This window comes from Poecile atricapillus, chromosome Z (genome assembly GCF_030490865.1).
Source record: "Poecile atricapillus isolate bPoeAtr1 chromosome Z, bPoeAtr1.hap1, whole genome shotgun sequence".
Classification (NCBI taxonomy): Eukaryota; Metazoa; Chordata; class Aves; order Passeriformes; family Paridae; genus Poecile; species Poecile atricapillus.
The window spans coordinates 31731165-31748130 of record NC_081289.1 but is presented as its reverse complement, the minus strand read 5'-3'; the positions used below and the strand labels follow the sequence as shown (position 1 = coordinate 31748130).

At 37.6% G+C, this 16966-nt stretch overlaps 1 protein-coding gene across 1 annotated transcript in view; it reads right to left on the bottom strand.

Moving 5' to 3' along the window:
- Nucleotides 1-729: 729 nt before the first annotated feature.
- Nucleotides 730-16966, bottom strand: part of LOC131592566 (FYVE, RhoGEF and PH domain-containing protein 6-like) — a 72155-nt gene continuing 55918 nt past the window's right edge. Inside the window, exons 15-21 of the mRNA XM_058864125.1 lie at nt 12833-12935; nt 12193-12339; nt 11219-11321; nt 9393-9520; nt 8768-8896; nt 6322-6470; nt 730-3839 (exon numbers count right to left, since the gene is read on the bottom strand). Of these exons, the coding sequence (XP_058720108.1) occupies nt 3803-3839; nt 6322-6470; nt 8768-8896; nt 9393-9520; nt 11219-11321; nt 12193-12339; nt 12833-12935 (796 nt within the window). The 3' untranslated portion in view covers nt 730-3802. The remainder of the gene's footprint in view (nt 3840-6321; nt 6471-8767; nt 8897-9392; nt 9521-11218; nt 11322-12192; nt 12340-12832; nt 12936-16966) is intronic.

The window sequence follows — 16966 nt, the reverse complement described above, 5'->3', positions numbered from 1 at the left end:
TTTTGCAACTTGAAGTAATTTCCTCTTGTCCTGTTCCTTGTTATTTGAGCAAAGCAGCTGAGCACATGGCTACAACCTCCCTTCAGGTGCTTGAAGAGGTCAGTAAGGTGTCCCAAGCCTCCTTGTTTCCAGACTAAACACCCACAGCTCCCTCAGCCACTCCTCATCAGACTTGTGCTCCAGGCCCTTCCTCAGCTCCGCTGCCCTTCTCTGGACACAACCCAGCACCTCAATATCTTTCTTGCAGTGAGGGGCCCAGAACTGGACATGGCATTTAAGGCGTGGCCTCAGCAGTGACATGGGGACAATCCCTGCCCTGGTCCTGCTGGCCCCACTACTGCTGATCCAGGCCAGGCAGCCATTGGCCTTCTTTGCTATCTGGGCACAGCTGGCTTGTGTTCAGCTGCTGTTGACCAGCACCCCCCGATCATTTTCCAGACACTCTGCCTGCCCCAAGCCTGCTGGGGTTGTTCTGACCCACATGAAGGATCCAAGGCCAACAGAAGCTGTGATTCAGTCATACTTTGATACAGCAGAACTACATTTCACAAAAGCATTTATTAATGTAACACCCTTCACATAGATTCAGCCCCCTTAATTCTCGAGAATGATTTTTAAAGTAAGACTGATGTGCAGGTAATGGCAGCAAATTCTGCTGTTTGAAAATCACTGAATACACAAATTACATAGTAAATAAAACCTGAAAATATTAAAAGAAAAGACGTAGACTCAAATAATGTGAATTTATTTATACAAAATGATGAATATCCACATAAATATTTACAACTTTAAACTGTTTTCAGTTACAAAATAAAAATTCTATTCTTCCATTTAGACAGTATGATTTAGGACTGCTCCAAATAAAAGCCTATTTGGATAGTAAATAGGGGACAGCAGTTACAGCAAACAAATGCACTGAATGTGTCTTTCCAGACATCTCTTTACATTATGATGTAATAAACATAGTTGAGTAATTGAGTTTCCATGCACAAAATATTTAGTAAAATGTGTTCCAAAGCTGCTCTGTTTGTTTTAAGTCCTTTGGGCACATAGTTTTAAGTTAAAGAGAATTCAGGATTCTAGAAGCTTTAATTTATCTATGAATAAAAATGTTAGAACTAATATCCAATGCTAATGTTTGTCTCATACTCAACTAACCAATCTTAAATTGATTACGAACTATAAATTCTTAGAAGAGGAGGTAGCCAGGTGTCTAAAAACTTCTGATCTTGTTTTAGTGTTTAGCCAAATCAAGATGTAAATATTTTACTCTTGATGGTAATGAATCAAACTGGGAGGTGAACTGGAGAAATAGGGCAAGTTTGAAAAGCAATCATCTGAAAATGTTATGAAAATGCTTGTGTTGTGGGTTCTTCATATGGCACAAAGCAATAATGCAGGAGAGAGGAAAAGAAAGATTCAAACACACAAGGACAATTTATTTCACACAGAATGTGACTGCAATATGTATACTAGTGTTTATAAAGCTCTGTTCCAATTTATTTCTGTCACAAATTTTTTGATTGATGAACAACTTCTGGAAGAAGTCCTCTGATTTCCACAGAACACTTTAAGCTATTTTCTCCCTCTGCACCAAACCCTCTAGAGGTAGTTTGACACCACATGAAGCAGAACTTGGGCACCTTATTCAGTGTGTGTTTTGACTTTTATTGCTCTGTTTTGCAGCAGGGAAAATATCAAAGCAAAAACTGAAATTAAATTGCCTTGCTCCTAGCCAAATTTCTGATTCATTTGCTGCTTCATGACTTGCCATCTTCATTGGTGTGCAGTCCCCATGAAAATATGAAGAAGCTCTTACCTTTGATACTAAAAACTAGAAAAGACAAATCACATCTATAGTATATTGATATCAGTTTTCTTTTGGATACAGTAAAATTCATGTCAGAAATCACCCTGAAGAGACATGGTAATAATTAATTAGCTTCAGTCAGCAGTCATTTTTGAAAATGAAGTAAAAGCCCCTGGTATAGAACAAGAGAAAAGTATTTATTTAGCACATTTGTATTACAATAAAAGAGAATAAAGGCTTTGATCAGACTCCTACTGCATTGCCAACCCTAGCTGGTCAAATGTCTAGTGTTCTTGAGGAAAGTCAGATCTACAGCCTTAAGTCCCTGATTCATAAAGTATTCTACTGAAATGCTGGAAGTCAATGAAGTTTCTTGTATAGTTAATATTAAGAATTTGACTTCCAATCCCATTACTAACTTTAGAGAAGCTCTTGGAAACCAAGCTTCTTCAGTTAGTATCTTGGACCTGACTTTGAGGTATATTGAGGAAATAAGAGAATTTTGGTTTACATTTTCATTCTTGGCCTTTTTGTGTGATGAATATTAACTGTTCTATCATCTCTTTCTGCTGTGAAATAGCTATTAACATGGAATAGCTATTAACATGAAACTCAAACTATTAAATTTAATTGCTCTTAATTTTGTTACCACAACTAGCTTGATTCAGGGGATTATGACAAGTGTCTCATACAGTAAAATTAACTGACTACATATGCATTGCATTTGACATAAAAATGGCTTCCTTTTCATGTGAGTTTCATAGTTCTAGTTCCATTTATACTATTACAGTGTTAAAATTTTTTAAAAGTTAAATAGAATAAATGCACCAGAATCATCAGTAAGTATTTCCTAATGAGGTATACCAATGATTTTCTTTAAGAAAAAAAACCCCAAACCCCAAACACCTAAAGCTGAATTCTGTTTTAAAATATCAAACAGAACAAATCATATTGTAAACAAAAGTTATTTCAAAGAATGGTATGCATTGTCAATGCCTCCTGCACTAAAAAAAGCTCTATTGTCTTGGTATGGCAATTCCAGTTTAAGCATAATATTTAAATATACAATAGTTTTAAAATTTCCAGAGAGGAGGGTGCACATATTTGTTTACTGTTCTTTGAACAACAGCTTATACAGTGTTTCATATTGTGTACAGAACTCATTTGACATGAAGTTTTGAAACTAGTAAGATATTTTGTCTTTGATTATCAAAAATGTATTTTTATTCTGCTTTGAATTATTACTGGAAACATAAAAAGATAATAAATCCTGCAATTGCTGGAAGATAACTAATTCAGTCTCTTTTGCATCTGTAGTACTGTAACAGCTCTAGTGCCTTATCCCTGTAATTGCAAACTTTTTAAAAATACTTTTCCCTTTTCTGTTTTTTAATAATTGAACCTTATTTTGGTTTTGTGATACAGAATTTGTTGTACTTTTTAAATGTACTGGTATGCAAGATTTCAACTGCCATGCAAGGAAAGGAGCATCAATATCATACAACTTCTCATAATGGAGCTTACATAGTCAACGCAGATCCCAAATCTGTGAAATTCCTATACCAATCTGTCCTTGCTAAATTGCAAAGTGAACATCAGCAACTCAAGAACCTATACACAAATCACGAGGAAAAGTAAAACGGCAACAAATCCGTTTTGTGGGGCTTTTTTAAATAAAGTTTATGAATCTGTTGACCAACAATCTGCCATTCTGAGGACACTTTGGACTTCAATGCACAAATAATTCTGCCCATTTAAGTAAACACTGGAATTTAATAAATAACACATTTTGTATCAACACAGAAATACATACAATTCTTTAGAAAAATATTACTTTACACTAAAAATGCAACAACTCCTAATCCTGACAAATATACAATTTTGTGTAGGTTGCGACGGCAGGATTCTGTTTCTTTGAACAGTTGCTGTAGTCTGTTTTATGACCATCCTTGGATATTTTCCTTTAAACTTGCAGACACGATGCTGACGCTGCTATAATACAGTGCCTTCTTGAAAAGCTTCTATCCACCTGTTAGAAAATTAAACATTGTTAGGAAGTAGCTGATAAAAGAATAAATCTCGTTGCTGTCACTAGCTACAGATTCACACAAGAAGTAACATCATTCTTCCACTACCAATTGGTCTGTGAGTGCAAATACCAAAATCTATCCAATGAGTCCAAACATACAAAGCTGCCTGGTACAAGGACATCCAATGAAGTCTCCCATCCTGAAGTTACAGTGCACAAAGAACCGGTGAAGCTGGGAAACCAAATGCTCAAAAAGTAGGCTATGCCAAGGTTCTGTATACCTTTAAAAACCCCCAATACTCATTTCTCTTTTTCACTGCAATCATCTGGGAGGAATCAGGACACTGCTGTAACAGAGGCAGCCATCTGCATGGCTTCACCTCTGCTTCTGCAGCAGGTAAAAGGCAGGACTAGTGGGGCTGAGAGAGAAGGGCACATGGAAAGGCTGGAAAGGGCAAGGAGGGCACAGGGGGAAGTCCCAAACAGCTGATCCAAGGTTTCTTAAACTAGAAATTCAAAGTTATTATTCAGATACTTTTATTCCCTATAGCTGTGGCTTATTTTCCTACTTAGGAGGGTAATAAACATCCTCAGCTTCTCAAGGAGGCAAAAATAATGTTCCTGAAGCACTCTGATGCTACAGAACAAGTAATTCTGTTTTCTGAATGAGGACAGAACTTTATATAAAGGTAAGAGGCCCACAAAATGATATTTTTTTTTCCTGAGTGGAAATCTTGGAAGAACTGAATGAGACAAAGACTGTAATTTTCTTTATCATGGAAATTCAAACTGTCTTGGTATTCACAGGGTATCTAAACATTAGTCACAGATGCTGGCTCTTGCCCTGAGCATTTACATTTGTAACTGTGTGCATGAACTTTGAATTCAAGCTTTTGGCATTAACATATTAATCGTGTATTAGTGCTCAGGCATGTCTGCACACACAATTCAAACACCTAGCTTACTTTTTAGTAATATTTTTAGTACTTTCCACTGCCATGTATACATTGTAAACAACTAAAGTGGAATACAAATAAAAAATTAATAAACAGCTTAAGCACTGAACATAGCATTGGAATTTAAAACCACAATAAAAAGTAACCATCTGTTAAAATTTATTAACACACTTAGATAAATACATCAGATTATTTTTTTGGTCCTATCAGGAAAAAGTACTGCCCACTGATGCAAACAGGCCAACAGCATGTTTTTGTTTTTCCTTTTAAGGCTGTAAAAGCAGCATTTCTTCTGAAGGTTCAGCATAAATCTCCTAAGGATATTAAATATTTGGAGAAAGATTGAAATTCAAAGTACTTAATGTTATTCCTAACCTCAGTAAAATACACTATGTCCAATTTCAAGTTTCCTTCTGATGAGAAAAGCAATTGTCTGAGTCGAAAAATAAACTTATTGAATGCCTGGGGGTTTTTTTAGTTGTTTTATATAGTACAAATGAGGACACAGGGAAAACAACAGTATAGCATCTTAATTAACAAAGAAACATTTATGCACATCTGCACAAAATACTCCCAAAAATCAAATAGACTTCCAGTTTTTTTTCTGTAGAGAAGTGTCATTAAGCACGTTCTCAGCTGTTCAAAATTTCCTATTGTACTGGATACTTTGTTTTCAGAATGTTCCTATTTGCAGAAAACTAAACCTGTATCCATTTGAATGTTTAAGCATTAATAATGGGCTTGTAAATGCATCATATCTATTTAATAATGCAAAATTCATTTGGGGAAACTGCAGTGAAACCAATCAGATAAGATAGGCATGTAAGAAAAATAGCTTACGTGTATTCCTTCTATGCTCGTTTCTAGTTTACTTCATGAATCATGTAATTAATGTTTTTTACTGATTAATGACCAAGCTTCCAGGTTATTTTATATGAAACTGACACAATACATAGCTTGATAAATATGACTCCAAATTCAGAAAGGACTTGAAACAAAACAGCTTGTGTGAATGTTCTTTGAATGCCAGGTTTTGGTCCGAGTGCATGCCTAGGTGCTTATGGGCATCAGCTCACACACTTCAAACCTTGGCCCCCAACTTCTAGTGTTTGCTTTATATTTCACTGCCATATATTGATTAATAAAATTAATATGAACAATTGAAATTTAAAAAGGAGCATATCAGTTATTTCTTAAAAACATTTTCTGGATTTCTCCAAAGGTAACATTCAATTTTCACTTCCGTAGACCAGAGTGAGAGGAATGGGCAAGGAAAAAGAAAGATTTCTCATTTTCTCTTTGACTTTCTCATTCCACATTCAGTCCTTTGCAGAGTAGAGTCTGCTTCCTTCATTTCAGAAGCACAAATGAAACCAGAACCCTGTGTTTAAGTAATTTAAAACTTTAATTTACTTATGATATAATATGGATCTTTTATACATATGCTTAATGTGTGAATATTAACATTCACCACTTCTGAATTTTTTAGAAATATGTAACAGAAATTAATTCAAATAGTTTCTTACTTTTGAGCTGAATGGGGATCATCTGCCTTGAATATGTAAAATAAAGTGTTTTTGTGCAGTAAATGGAACACTCTAGACTCTGAGTTTTCACCTTTTACTTCACTGACTGTGAATCCAAGTAAAGGCTGGCTCTCTAATGCTGCCACATCCTATGTAACAGGGAGAAAAAGGAAAAAATACAAAATTAAAGCTTGTAAGACATACTAAGGCATGCATTTAGACTTCATACACCATACCACTGCAGCAGACAATACAACAAATTATCACAAATAGACCCGCACATAATGCTCCTTTTTATATTCTCCCTGCATGAGTCAGGGGACAGGAAATAAAACCTTGCAGACTTCAACATCACTGATCCTCTTTTCATTTCCCTGGTTGCCTCTACCTTGGCTTTCACTGCATGGTCTCATCATTCTGCCTGGCAAGGACTTCTGGTATCAACGGATCAGCCACCACTGGCAGCAGAGGCCCATCAAGCCCAGTGCTCTCTCCAGCAAGCTCAGAAGTGGAGTGGGATGCTATAAACTGCACTGAGTATGCTAAAAGGAGGAGCTATGCAGGAAACCTGTGTTCTCAAGCTCTGAAGTTAAGATCCAAATCTTTAAATGGCTAAATTTATCTCACTTTCTTTTGCTGGAAATCAACAGGACAGAGGAAAACAAGGTTGCTAAGTGTTCACAGTTGACTAGAAAAGACCCTTCGTCATTTATCTCAGTTACTTTTTTTTTTTAATACTCTTGTCTTTTTATTAATGAATACAATACACAGGATTTTTGGAATAAAAATTTTAAGAAAAGAGTAGATTTTATCCTGTGTGAATTCCAAAAAGTGTTTTTTAACTAGGCAAGGTCCTACGACGCTAATGAACAGAAGAAAAATAAATATTTAAACCCCCCGCCCCCAAACTTACATAAACACTGATACATCAGGTGAAGACTTTGGTAATTGCCTCTACAGTGAAACAAAAGTCCTGTGACAGCAGCCTTTCTTGATATTTGAAAAGTCCTGTAAGGCTGAGCAATCTTTTTTACTGTCTCAGGTCTACATACTACTAATAGGTGATTTCTTTACCATCGATCTTTCTATCACTTGGAACAAATATAAGTAGCTTAAGTGGCCAAGGCAGCACTGCACCTTGCCTTTAGACTCTCTAAATAATGTCTCCTGCAATGGCTCACCAAGACAAAAACTAAGGACAGATAGTCCTCAGTTTAAGAAAATATGAAAGAATTAATTTTCTGATTGTTAACAGCAAACTGAAGCTACTCTGTAAGGTTGATATCTCAGAGGAAGCAACGCAAAAGAAAATTTAAGGTGACTGTCACAGACTTTGTTCTTTTTTTACCTCTGCCAAAGTTTCCTTTGCAAAGGCCAGAAGAGGCACAATGCTCTGAAATTATTTTCTAATTGATATAAAAGAAAACAATGACAAAATTGTTTTCTATGTAATTATTTAAGCTATTTTTAGAACTACTTGGGTTGGGGTTTGGGGTTTTTTTAGTATTTCCAATGCTGTAGTGGAAATAACATCACAGGTTTTGGACATAATTCAGAAGTTCTAAAATAAAGGTTGGCAGGAACAACACAGGAACAAATCTGAGCACAAACCAGGAAATAACTAGAGTGGGGGTGGCATGGAGTGAAGAAGGAAAATTCTTTACATGGCCCGGATAGGTTTGGCCTCATATTTTGAAAGAAAATGAGGGATAGCAACACCTTAAAACAGATGCTTTGGATATTTTGCTCTTGAAAGCTAGCAGTAAACTATAACAACACAAAAAACCTGAAGCCTAAGATCAATACATCCATATATGTTACAAAACATTCTAAGAACATTCCAAGATGCAGTAAAACTACATCCTCAGAACATGTTGGGATGCCATATATATATAAAAATATGTATGCGTTAGAGATTATTCCACACTGCAATAGGACTACACATTCTAAATTAAAAAAATCAAGTGCTGTTACGTAAGATGAATTTCTTTTTTACCAAATAACTCCAGGCTGAAGACAACAGTTTGAGGAGCAGTAAAGAGACTTAGTTTACTCCTTTTACAAGCATTCAAAATACCCTATGGAACTACAGAACAAGATAATTCAAGATGCTTCTACAATGTTGCCTTTGCCACTAGTACACTGTGATGCATGCAAACACACCCCCCATGTATCCAAGTCACCCAGAAATACCTGCAACTGAGCAATGGTATGCAGTGCACAGGTACTCAAAAGCTAGATCTGGAATCAGGAACAGCATAGCTATATCAATCTACTATGGTATCAAGCTCATACGGCCTTTTCAAAATACTGCATCACAATCAGATCAAATACTGTAAGGTGATCTAATTTTATAGCTTTTTTTTGTAGATCATAAGAATAAACAATTTTGTTACAAAGACAGCATTATCATTGGATATTTAATTTCTAATACGTGGTCTCTTACCTCACTGGCAGCATATGTGTATAGCACCTTATTTTTTATAACAAACCACAGATGTTTCCATGGTTTCTTACTGCCCTTAGATCTGTGTAGGTAGCCACTCATTGTAGAGTCTTCTGTGTTTGCTGAAACCTGAAGAGGAAAAACAAAATTAATCAACAAACCCTAATAAGATTTCACAGTACAGCTTTTTGTTTTTTTAATAGATTTACAGATCCCTGTCTGTTAGAGACTGAAATTCTTACCTGATTTCAGGTTAATGTTGCTAACTAACTCAGGTGGATGAAAGAAAAATTATTTTACCTGCTACCATTTATCTGGTCTGGAAGAGAGGTTTCCAGTAAATGAAGATTGGAACTTACATTGGATACAACAGGACAAGAGAGAGCTGAAACACTGAGGAAAACATACAGCTGTAGAACACATTCCTATATCAGAAGAATCACAGTGTGGTTTGGCTTGGAAGGGACCTTAAAGACCATCTCATTCTTAAAGATTCTTAAAGACCTGTCATGGGCAGGGACACCTTCCCCTAGAGCCTACATGGCTCAAAGCCCCGTCTAGTCTGGTCTTGAACACTCCCAGGAATGGAGAGTCCACAACCTCTTCTGACCAATAAAACACTTACTTCTTTGAGGGCTGCAGGAATTTTTTTCTGCTTTCTTCCAGAGGGAATACTTTGTAATACAGTAGACAAGGCACTAGATGGAGATTTATGGTTGACTGGGGATCCACTCTTAGGAGTGCACTGGTTATCTAAAATGCACAGGATGAATATATTGATTTCATGTCACAGATGATTAAACACAGGCAATTCATTCTTGGACTTTTCTTGTTAAAAAAAGCTGGCATTTTTATTCAGATTACAGGGTTAGAATAATAACACCTAATCATGTTCAATTCAGCACTGAATTAACTTTTCAGTGCTATCATCAACACCATGAGTTAGAATCCTCCATATCACAGTCATACTGAAAAAAACCCCACAAGTTTAAAACTAAACAAATTAGTCTTGTTTGTTTTCAAAGTCTGTTTTCTGGGTGTTGAGCTGCCTTTTCTCATAAAGAGGGTGAAAATTAAGTTTTAAAAATCACAGCAAATTTTTACACCTGTCCTTTATGTTGCCTGTACTTCATCTTTCAATTCTCTACATCTGTTAACTTCTCAGCCTTATTCAATAGGGATGCTCCTCTTCCAGCACACACACTCTTCTGGACATTCCCATCTGCCAGCATGTGCTTCCTCCACTGCCACAGGCAGTTACTTCATCTCTCTTGAAAGACTTCTGCAACACTTCACCTCTTCAAAAACCCTTTTTCTAACAACTCCCACCACTTTTTTTACAGCTGCACTTGGACTGAGTGGTTTCATAAAGTCTGCTTCTAGAGTTGGCCCTGAACTCGGTGAGCCTCTGAAATAATGAGAAGAGCAGGAGAGCAATGTGATTGCCAGCTGTACTGCACCTGCTCCCCAGCCCTTTTCCCAGCTCCAGGCAGCTGCAATTGCCTGCAGCACAGCAGCCTCTAGTGCCCAGTGCAGACACCTGCAGGTGGCTCAGACAATGGCCTTCCCATCACCGCAGGATCTCACTGTCATTTCCAGGGTTCTCCATGCTGCTTTCCGCACCCCCATGAGAAATATCACCCCCAGCATGCTGGGATCCATAGCTTTCTTATCTCACCGGGCACCACAGATTTCCTGATACCCTAGAGAGCTCGTGTTGCACTGGAGCCTCTGCCACGGGAAGGGCAGATAGCTCTTTCAGTCTCTTTCCAGCTCATTTGTGTATTTTCTAGTCGAGTATTTCCACTTAATTCACAGCAAGTCTTGTGCAATGGGATTGGATTCCCACCTCACTGGGAGGTGCTTCCATTTTACACTTGTTTCTGCAGAAACTAGGTACAGATACACAAAATCTTTGCATTCCATATGAGCTGAGGCTTGAGTGGCTTGAGGCCAGTTTACAGACCTGAAGAGACTCAGCTTCAGAAAGACTAAGGCCTACGTCTCTACAGAGCCCCAGAACTTTAACCATCTCAGCAGCTTAGCTGGCAAAAATGAAGTTTACAGACATACAAGTTACAGAGTGTAAAAGTAACATGAACCCCCTGGGAGGTCAGGATAAACTGCAAGGACTCTAATGTACACTTGTACCCTGTGATTAATGAAAAGCAATGTAACACTTGTTATCTCAAAAGGAAAGCAGCATAAGCTACATGTCATTACCATAGGGTCAAGGCACACATTATTCTGGAAAGAAGAGCCAATGATTTGCAAATTCATTTCCTAGCTTGTGCCACAGAAGCTTGTTTGGCTTAGAATCTCAGGTGCCTATCATTTTTCAGGGATAAGCAGAATTAAGCACTTGAACGCAGCTGTAAAGATGAGGCACACACATACCATGTTACAAAGGCCACAAAAGTAAGACAGACAGTTTGTGAAGGTTTTCTTTACCTTGCTTTTGTAGCTCCCTGAAGCAGTGATCACATACTCTAGCTGGCTGGTTTTTCATATAGTCTAAGCCATGTTTGTTTGATGAACAAGCTTGACAGACAATCTGGAAACAGAGAGAAACAAACAAAAGCATTACTGTACATGATGTACACCTGTAAATCACCAAATACCCAAACACATTCACTTCAGCACTTTTAAGCCCATAAAAACCTGAAACAGGCACTATTTTACAATGGAAATGTTTTAAGATCTCATACTATGTCTTTATGCTCAACATGCTGTACTTTTCTCCTCTAAAGAATAAAAATTATAAAATAATAAAAATTATTTTAAAAATATAAAAATGATAAAAAAATATTTAAAAAATAGTGAATTAGGAGTCAATAAACCAATGCTAATGATCTATTAAGAACAGAACAAGCCTACTGTATTACTGAACTGTTTCAATCATAAATTATTTGAAATAGCTGAAAAGCTATTGCTCTTCTAATGATTTCTTTACAACGAAGATGTTTCAACTGCATTGCATTCTAATTTTGTATTTCTACTGGATTAAAACAAGAAAGATAATGTTTATTAAATATAGCTTTCATAAGTGTAAAATATAAAAGAAGGTTGGTACTAACTTAAAATCAAAAACCATTATTTATCTTATGGAAATTAGTGAGGAAGATACCTCTTCATTTCAGCTAACATTCATGGGTATTATGTAATTGCAAAATAATCATAAATAGCTCTCCAGAATGCAAAATAATTAACATGTAGCATGAAGGTTGAATCCTGGTCTGTCATAACATCTGTCCAAAAAACCCAAACCCCAGCCCTCAAACTACCAACCCGAACATGTTGGTCCTAACCCACATAGTTGTGTACAGGGTTGTTTAGAAGAGTAGCTGGGGTGATAAGGCTCCACCCGAATGTCACATAAGGAACCTGAATGACCGACTGAAGAGGTAACCACAAAATCACCCAACCTTCCCACACGCCCTGCAGTGGTGCCTTCTCCATGTCAGCGTGAATTCACTTGTACAGATCATACACATCGTGGCTCTCGTGTCAGGGATCCAGATGGGAGCCTTTGATCCCAGAGGACTATCTTCTTCCTGTTTTTCTGGATCTGCCTGAGAGAACATAGGCACAATATTGTTACATTCAGTGAGGAGAAATAAGATTAATATTCATCAGTGATTATAGGATAATGCTAAGAGTGTTGGAAAGCCTTCTCTGATAAATTCTCATGGTCTTAAATGTTATCGACTATTTCATCAGTGACCATCATAATGCAAGCCTGACAACAAAGATGCATTTAATGACTTTAAAGCTTTACCAGCCTACTTGGATCAATAATGGCTTTATTTTAAAACCTTTTCATTTCATCTTTCTGTGCACAAGCCTACAGAGAGAACTGTGAAAGCTGATTTGGCTTTTTTTGAAGAAAATAATTTTAAATTTATTAAGTAGATTACACTATGAAATATTCTGTTCTACCATCTCTTCAATTATTTACCATCCTGCTTTATTATTTGTCATGGAATACCTCTTGTTTCTCTAAGCACCTGTCAGGAAACTTTACATTCAAAAAGGGGACAAACCAACAATAATGGTGGGATATACCTCTTCAAGACTTTTGCTTGGATTAAATGTGATTCTCTTTTTTGTATATTCTTCAATTGATTTGGAGATAGCTTCTAACCACTCGTCTCTTTCTGTAGCAGAACTGTTGGGAGTAAAAACCCACAAAAGCAATTTATTATTATTAACATTCTAAGAAGCAACTGTTGATTAGAATTCCAGTAGCTTTATTGCACATCGGAGTAACTCTTGCAATTTCAGTTTATAAAACGTTTACAGCTCCTACTGCAACTGGCATTATTTTTTAACCTTTGGTATGGTGTTAGTTATTTATATTGACTAATACTAAAAAAGATTTGTCTGTTGTTGTCATGTGGATTCCCTTCTTCCCTTTGCTCCTTCCAAAATCCCTGTGATTCTTTCAAGGCTTGTCTGTCGTTGCTTCCCCCTCCTCTGCAGACCCTTGAATAGCCTGAATAATACTTCTTTAAATGATGCTCCCAGAACAAAGGCATGGGCCTTCCATCTTGAAGGCAACCTGCAATTTCAACAAGCCTTTTTTCTCCTCACTTCCTTCTGTCTCAGAGTACAGTCTGTTATACCAACCCTGTGTAACTCCACGCTTCTGTCAGATAAAGACACACTGATTCTTCTCTTGCCTTGTGCTCCTAGCTATTTGCTCCTACCAGGTCATGCTACTTCCAAATAATATTATTTGTCCCAAAAGGTCATCCATTGGATGAGCTAACTCAAAGAGAGAGATGGTAAGCTTAGTCCATCTCTTTATCCCACAGCTGGTGGATCACTAATCGAGTGCAAGGAAAGCATTAGGCTGAAGTGGCACAGCACGAGGAGCACAAGGAGTACCTGGCGCAGCAGGATCCTGCAGCTATACTGGATTATGTGCAGTGCCAAAGCGCCTCCTCTGTCCATGGGCACTTTACCATCTTCATAAATCTGTGCTGCTCCTGCTGCAAAGGGCAGTCTACTATACTTTCTCTCAGCCACTAGATCTTATTTGCACTCTTGTGGCAGAACACACACAGTTATGCAGCGGGCTGGATCGAGAAACAAATCCATATTAAAGCAAGCCATCAACCTGCCCTTCTTCTGGATCAATTTACCAACTAGTTTCATCACACAGCTGAACAACTATTTGTTCCAGCAACACAGAGAAGCCTCTGAGGAAGGATGAAGCAGTTCTGCAGCAGAGGAACAGCGAGACTATTTAAGATGCCATGCCAGCTTAAAAAGGGCTTCTAAAATTTAAACAAGAATCCTCTCCCAACATTTTTTTCTATTCCCCACTTTTTAATTGGTATCAAAGAAATTAATTTGTTTAAAGCAATGAATTGAGCACAAATATATAGAAAAGAAAGTTTTCTATAGGAAAAGGAAGAGGTAAGCAATGACTTACACAAATGCGGTAGGTGTCTAATGCCAATTATTATTTAATGGTTTTGTTGGTGAATTTGGAAGCTTTTATCATCTTTGGACCTTTAAGGAAAATATTTTGAATGGGGAGTTTGAATGGGATGAAACTGAGTACTATACAGAATCAGAGAGGACAACTCTGCTGAAGTAAACACACAGGAAGCCTGTGAGGCACAAGCCAACAAAAAAAAAAAAAAATCTAGCACACACAGCAACAAAATCAGGACAAAAGGAGAGGAAATAAGATACATGCAAGGGCAAAGTAGTGCATTAGTGTCTGTCCCAACACCTGACATTCTGGGTGGAACAGAATGTTCAGTGTATTTACCTTTGCTTCCTCATCTGGAAAGAACAACTGGTCTGCATTAACTACGTAATATTCATAACTCTAATCAACTTCTTTAGCTTTTTCAAAATCTGATTACCTTTAGTAAGATTTCTGTAACTGTATTAGTTAATTAAATTGAAAGTTGGCACAGGTTTTGGAGATTATTCACCACCCCCCCATCATGTGGAGACTGCTCTGTATGCAGTGGCTTGCACAATGAGCTACGGGCTTACAACCTAATTTCACCAGGAACCTCATGCTTGGTAGGTTTGCTAGTGGTATCCTTTAGGATTGTTTACAATCCTTTAGAATGTAAGAGCCAAGATAGTGCCACTGGCAATTGAATTGATGTAATGGTTTGCTGCAGCAAAATCAGCAGTTTCTCTTGCTGTCACTCCAGCCCTCCTCACAGCTGCACAGCCCTACTGCTTCCACAGCTGCAGGTCCAGTATTTGAGTCATTCTAAAAGTGATTTTGTTTACTAAAATTGCTGGAGTTTCTTGGGCTTTTTAAACATTATTATTTTTATTTATTTAAGATTTAACATCACCGTAGAAAACTCCAAATGGATTATGACAAAGCCCAGCAATGGGTACTACTCGCAAATGCATGTGCTGGGGGCACATATCCAGCTGCTCACTGGAGCTAAACAGCTCAGTGGGCCCAGGAGGGCAACGGGGAAGTGTGTCCGTCTTGTTTCCAGGATCAGAGCCTTAGGGCACCTTTCCCAGCTGAACCAGTCTTGCCTGACCACTTACCTAAGTACCTATCTTTAGGCAGGATAGGAAGAGATGCAGCTCTATCTGTCTCAGATAGCTCTTCATCAGCCTTATTGAGGGGCCAGCCCACATCAGGCTGGCATGACTGTTGTTGCCAGGACCAAAGCTCTACTTCTGTACAGTGCTGTGTCATGCAGATGTACTAACTTGTTTTTCTGATGAAGAGATTTCTAGTACAATACTGCATTGTACCATGAAAAACAATTCACATTCCTGCATATATCCCAAGAAAACTGAAATCTCAACCCAAATCAGATAAAGCAGAATACTAATGCAGTCAGTAAAACTAAACCTGAAGTGACAAAGACTCTTGTCTAGGAATTAATCTATATTTCTGTTATTAACTGGCCTGGTTTTTATTACTAGCAATTTTTCAACAGCTTAATTTTTCACTTCCCTGTCTCTGATCCCAGGATCATTTCAGAATCTTTTCTTTGGTGTACACTCCACATAATGCTTATTGTTTGAAAAAAAACCCATGGAAGTGAAATTTGTCTCCAGTGTCTTTAATTTGAACAGTTTGGAAATTAAGGGTTTGGGTTTTTTTTCACCATATAGAACCAGATAAGCTGTTAGAATGAGGAATCATTCAAAGGAAGATGTAGCCTGTGTTGACAAGATACAAATTCTCTGCACATTTAGAATGCTTATCAATACGATAGTTGATTGGGAAAAATATATGCAAGCACCTGTTGCTGGTAGTGTTTTTCAATTCCTTCCTCTCTACACCACAACAGACTCAGTTCTGGTGACAGACAGAAAACAAACTGAAAACTGTCATTTACATCTGGAGCCTCCAGCTCCTCCTTCATTCCAGGCAAATGCAACCTCTCTCTGTCCCTGCTGTGTACCTTAGGGCTCCTGCATGTGCATGGCTCCCAGCAAGTATAAAAATAACAGGGCTGAATGCTCCCCAAAGATGCAACATCAACACCAGTAAAACAAAAAAAGGAAATTGTAGCAGCCTCAGTTGGTAACATGAGGTTAATGCCAGCAATTTCAAGGTTAAGACAAAAGCATGTCACAAACCATGCCAAATTTGATGAGCATGTTTATATATAGTGGCTTTCCCCTATGGACCAGCACGTCTTTCTCAGGAGTTGCTTTTAATCTACCACTTAATCAGTTCATCAAAAAGACTAGTCTCCTGTGTTGTAGAAAATAGGTAGCTTGTATGTTAAGATGATAACATTCTCAGAAGTTCCAATTATTATTTTGCAATTTTTTAAGACAACTGAATTAAAAGTGAAACACTGTTTCAAGTCAAGCAGAGATAAATCCTCATTGTCTACTGCCATTCTCTGAATGTCTTCATGCATCTGTGTGACATCCACTCAACAAGGCACCTAGGCAGCACAGCGATGCTCATATTACACTGGAGCAGAACTATACCCTAAACTGTGAAATGCATTTTTTTCCTCAGTGTGCAGAAGACCTATAAGAAACATTTAAATTTGTTGAAGAAATACAGAATTACCCATTTCAAGCGTGTTGTTATAAATAACTACTACTCTGACAATTGAGCTACTTCCTCTGGCTTCTTTGACAATGTTAACCTTGGTCTACCCCTCAGCTACAGATACTGCTATCTTTGTGCATTCTCATGACAGTGTTTACAAGGTCACACAAAAAGCA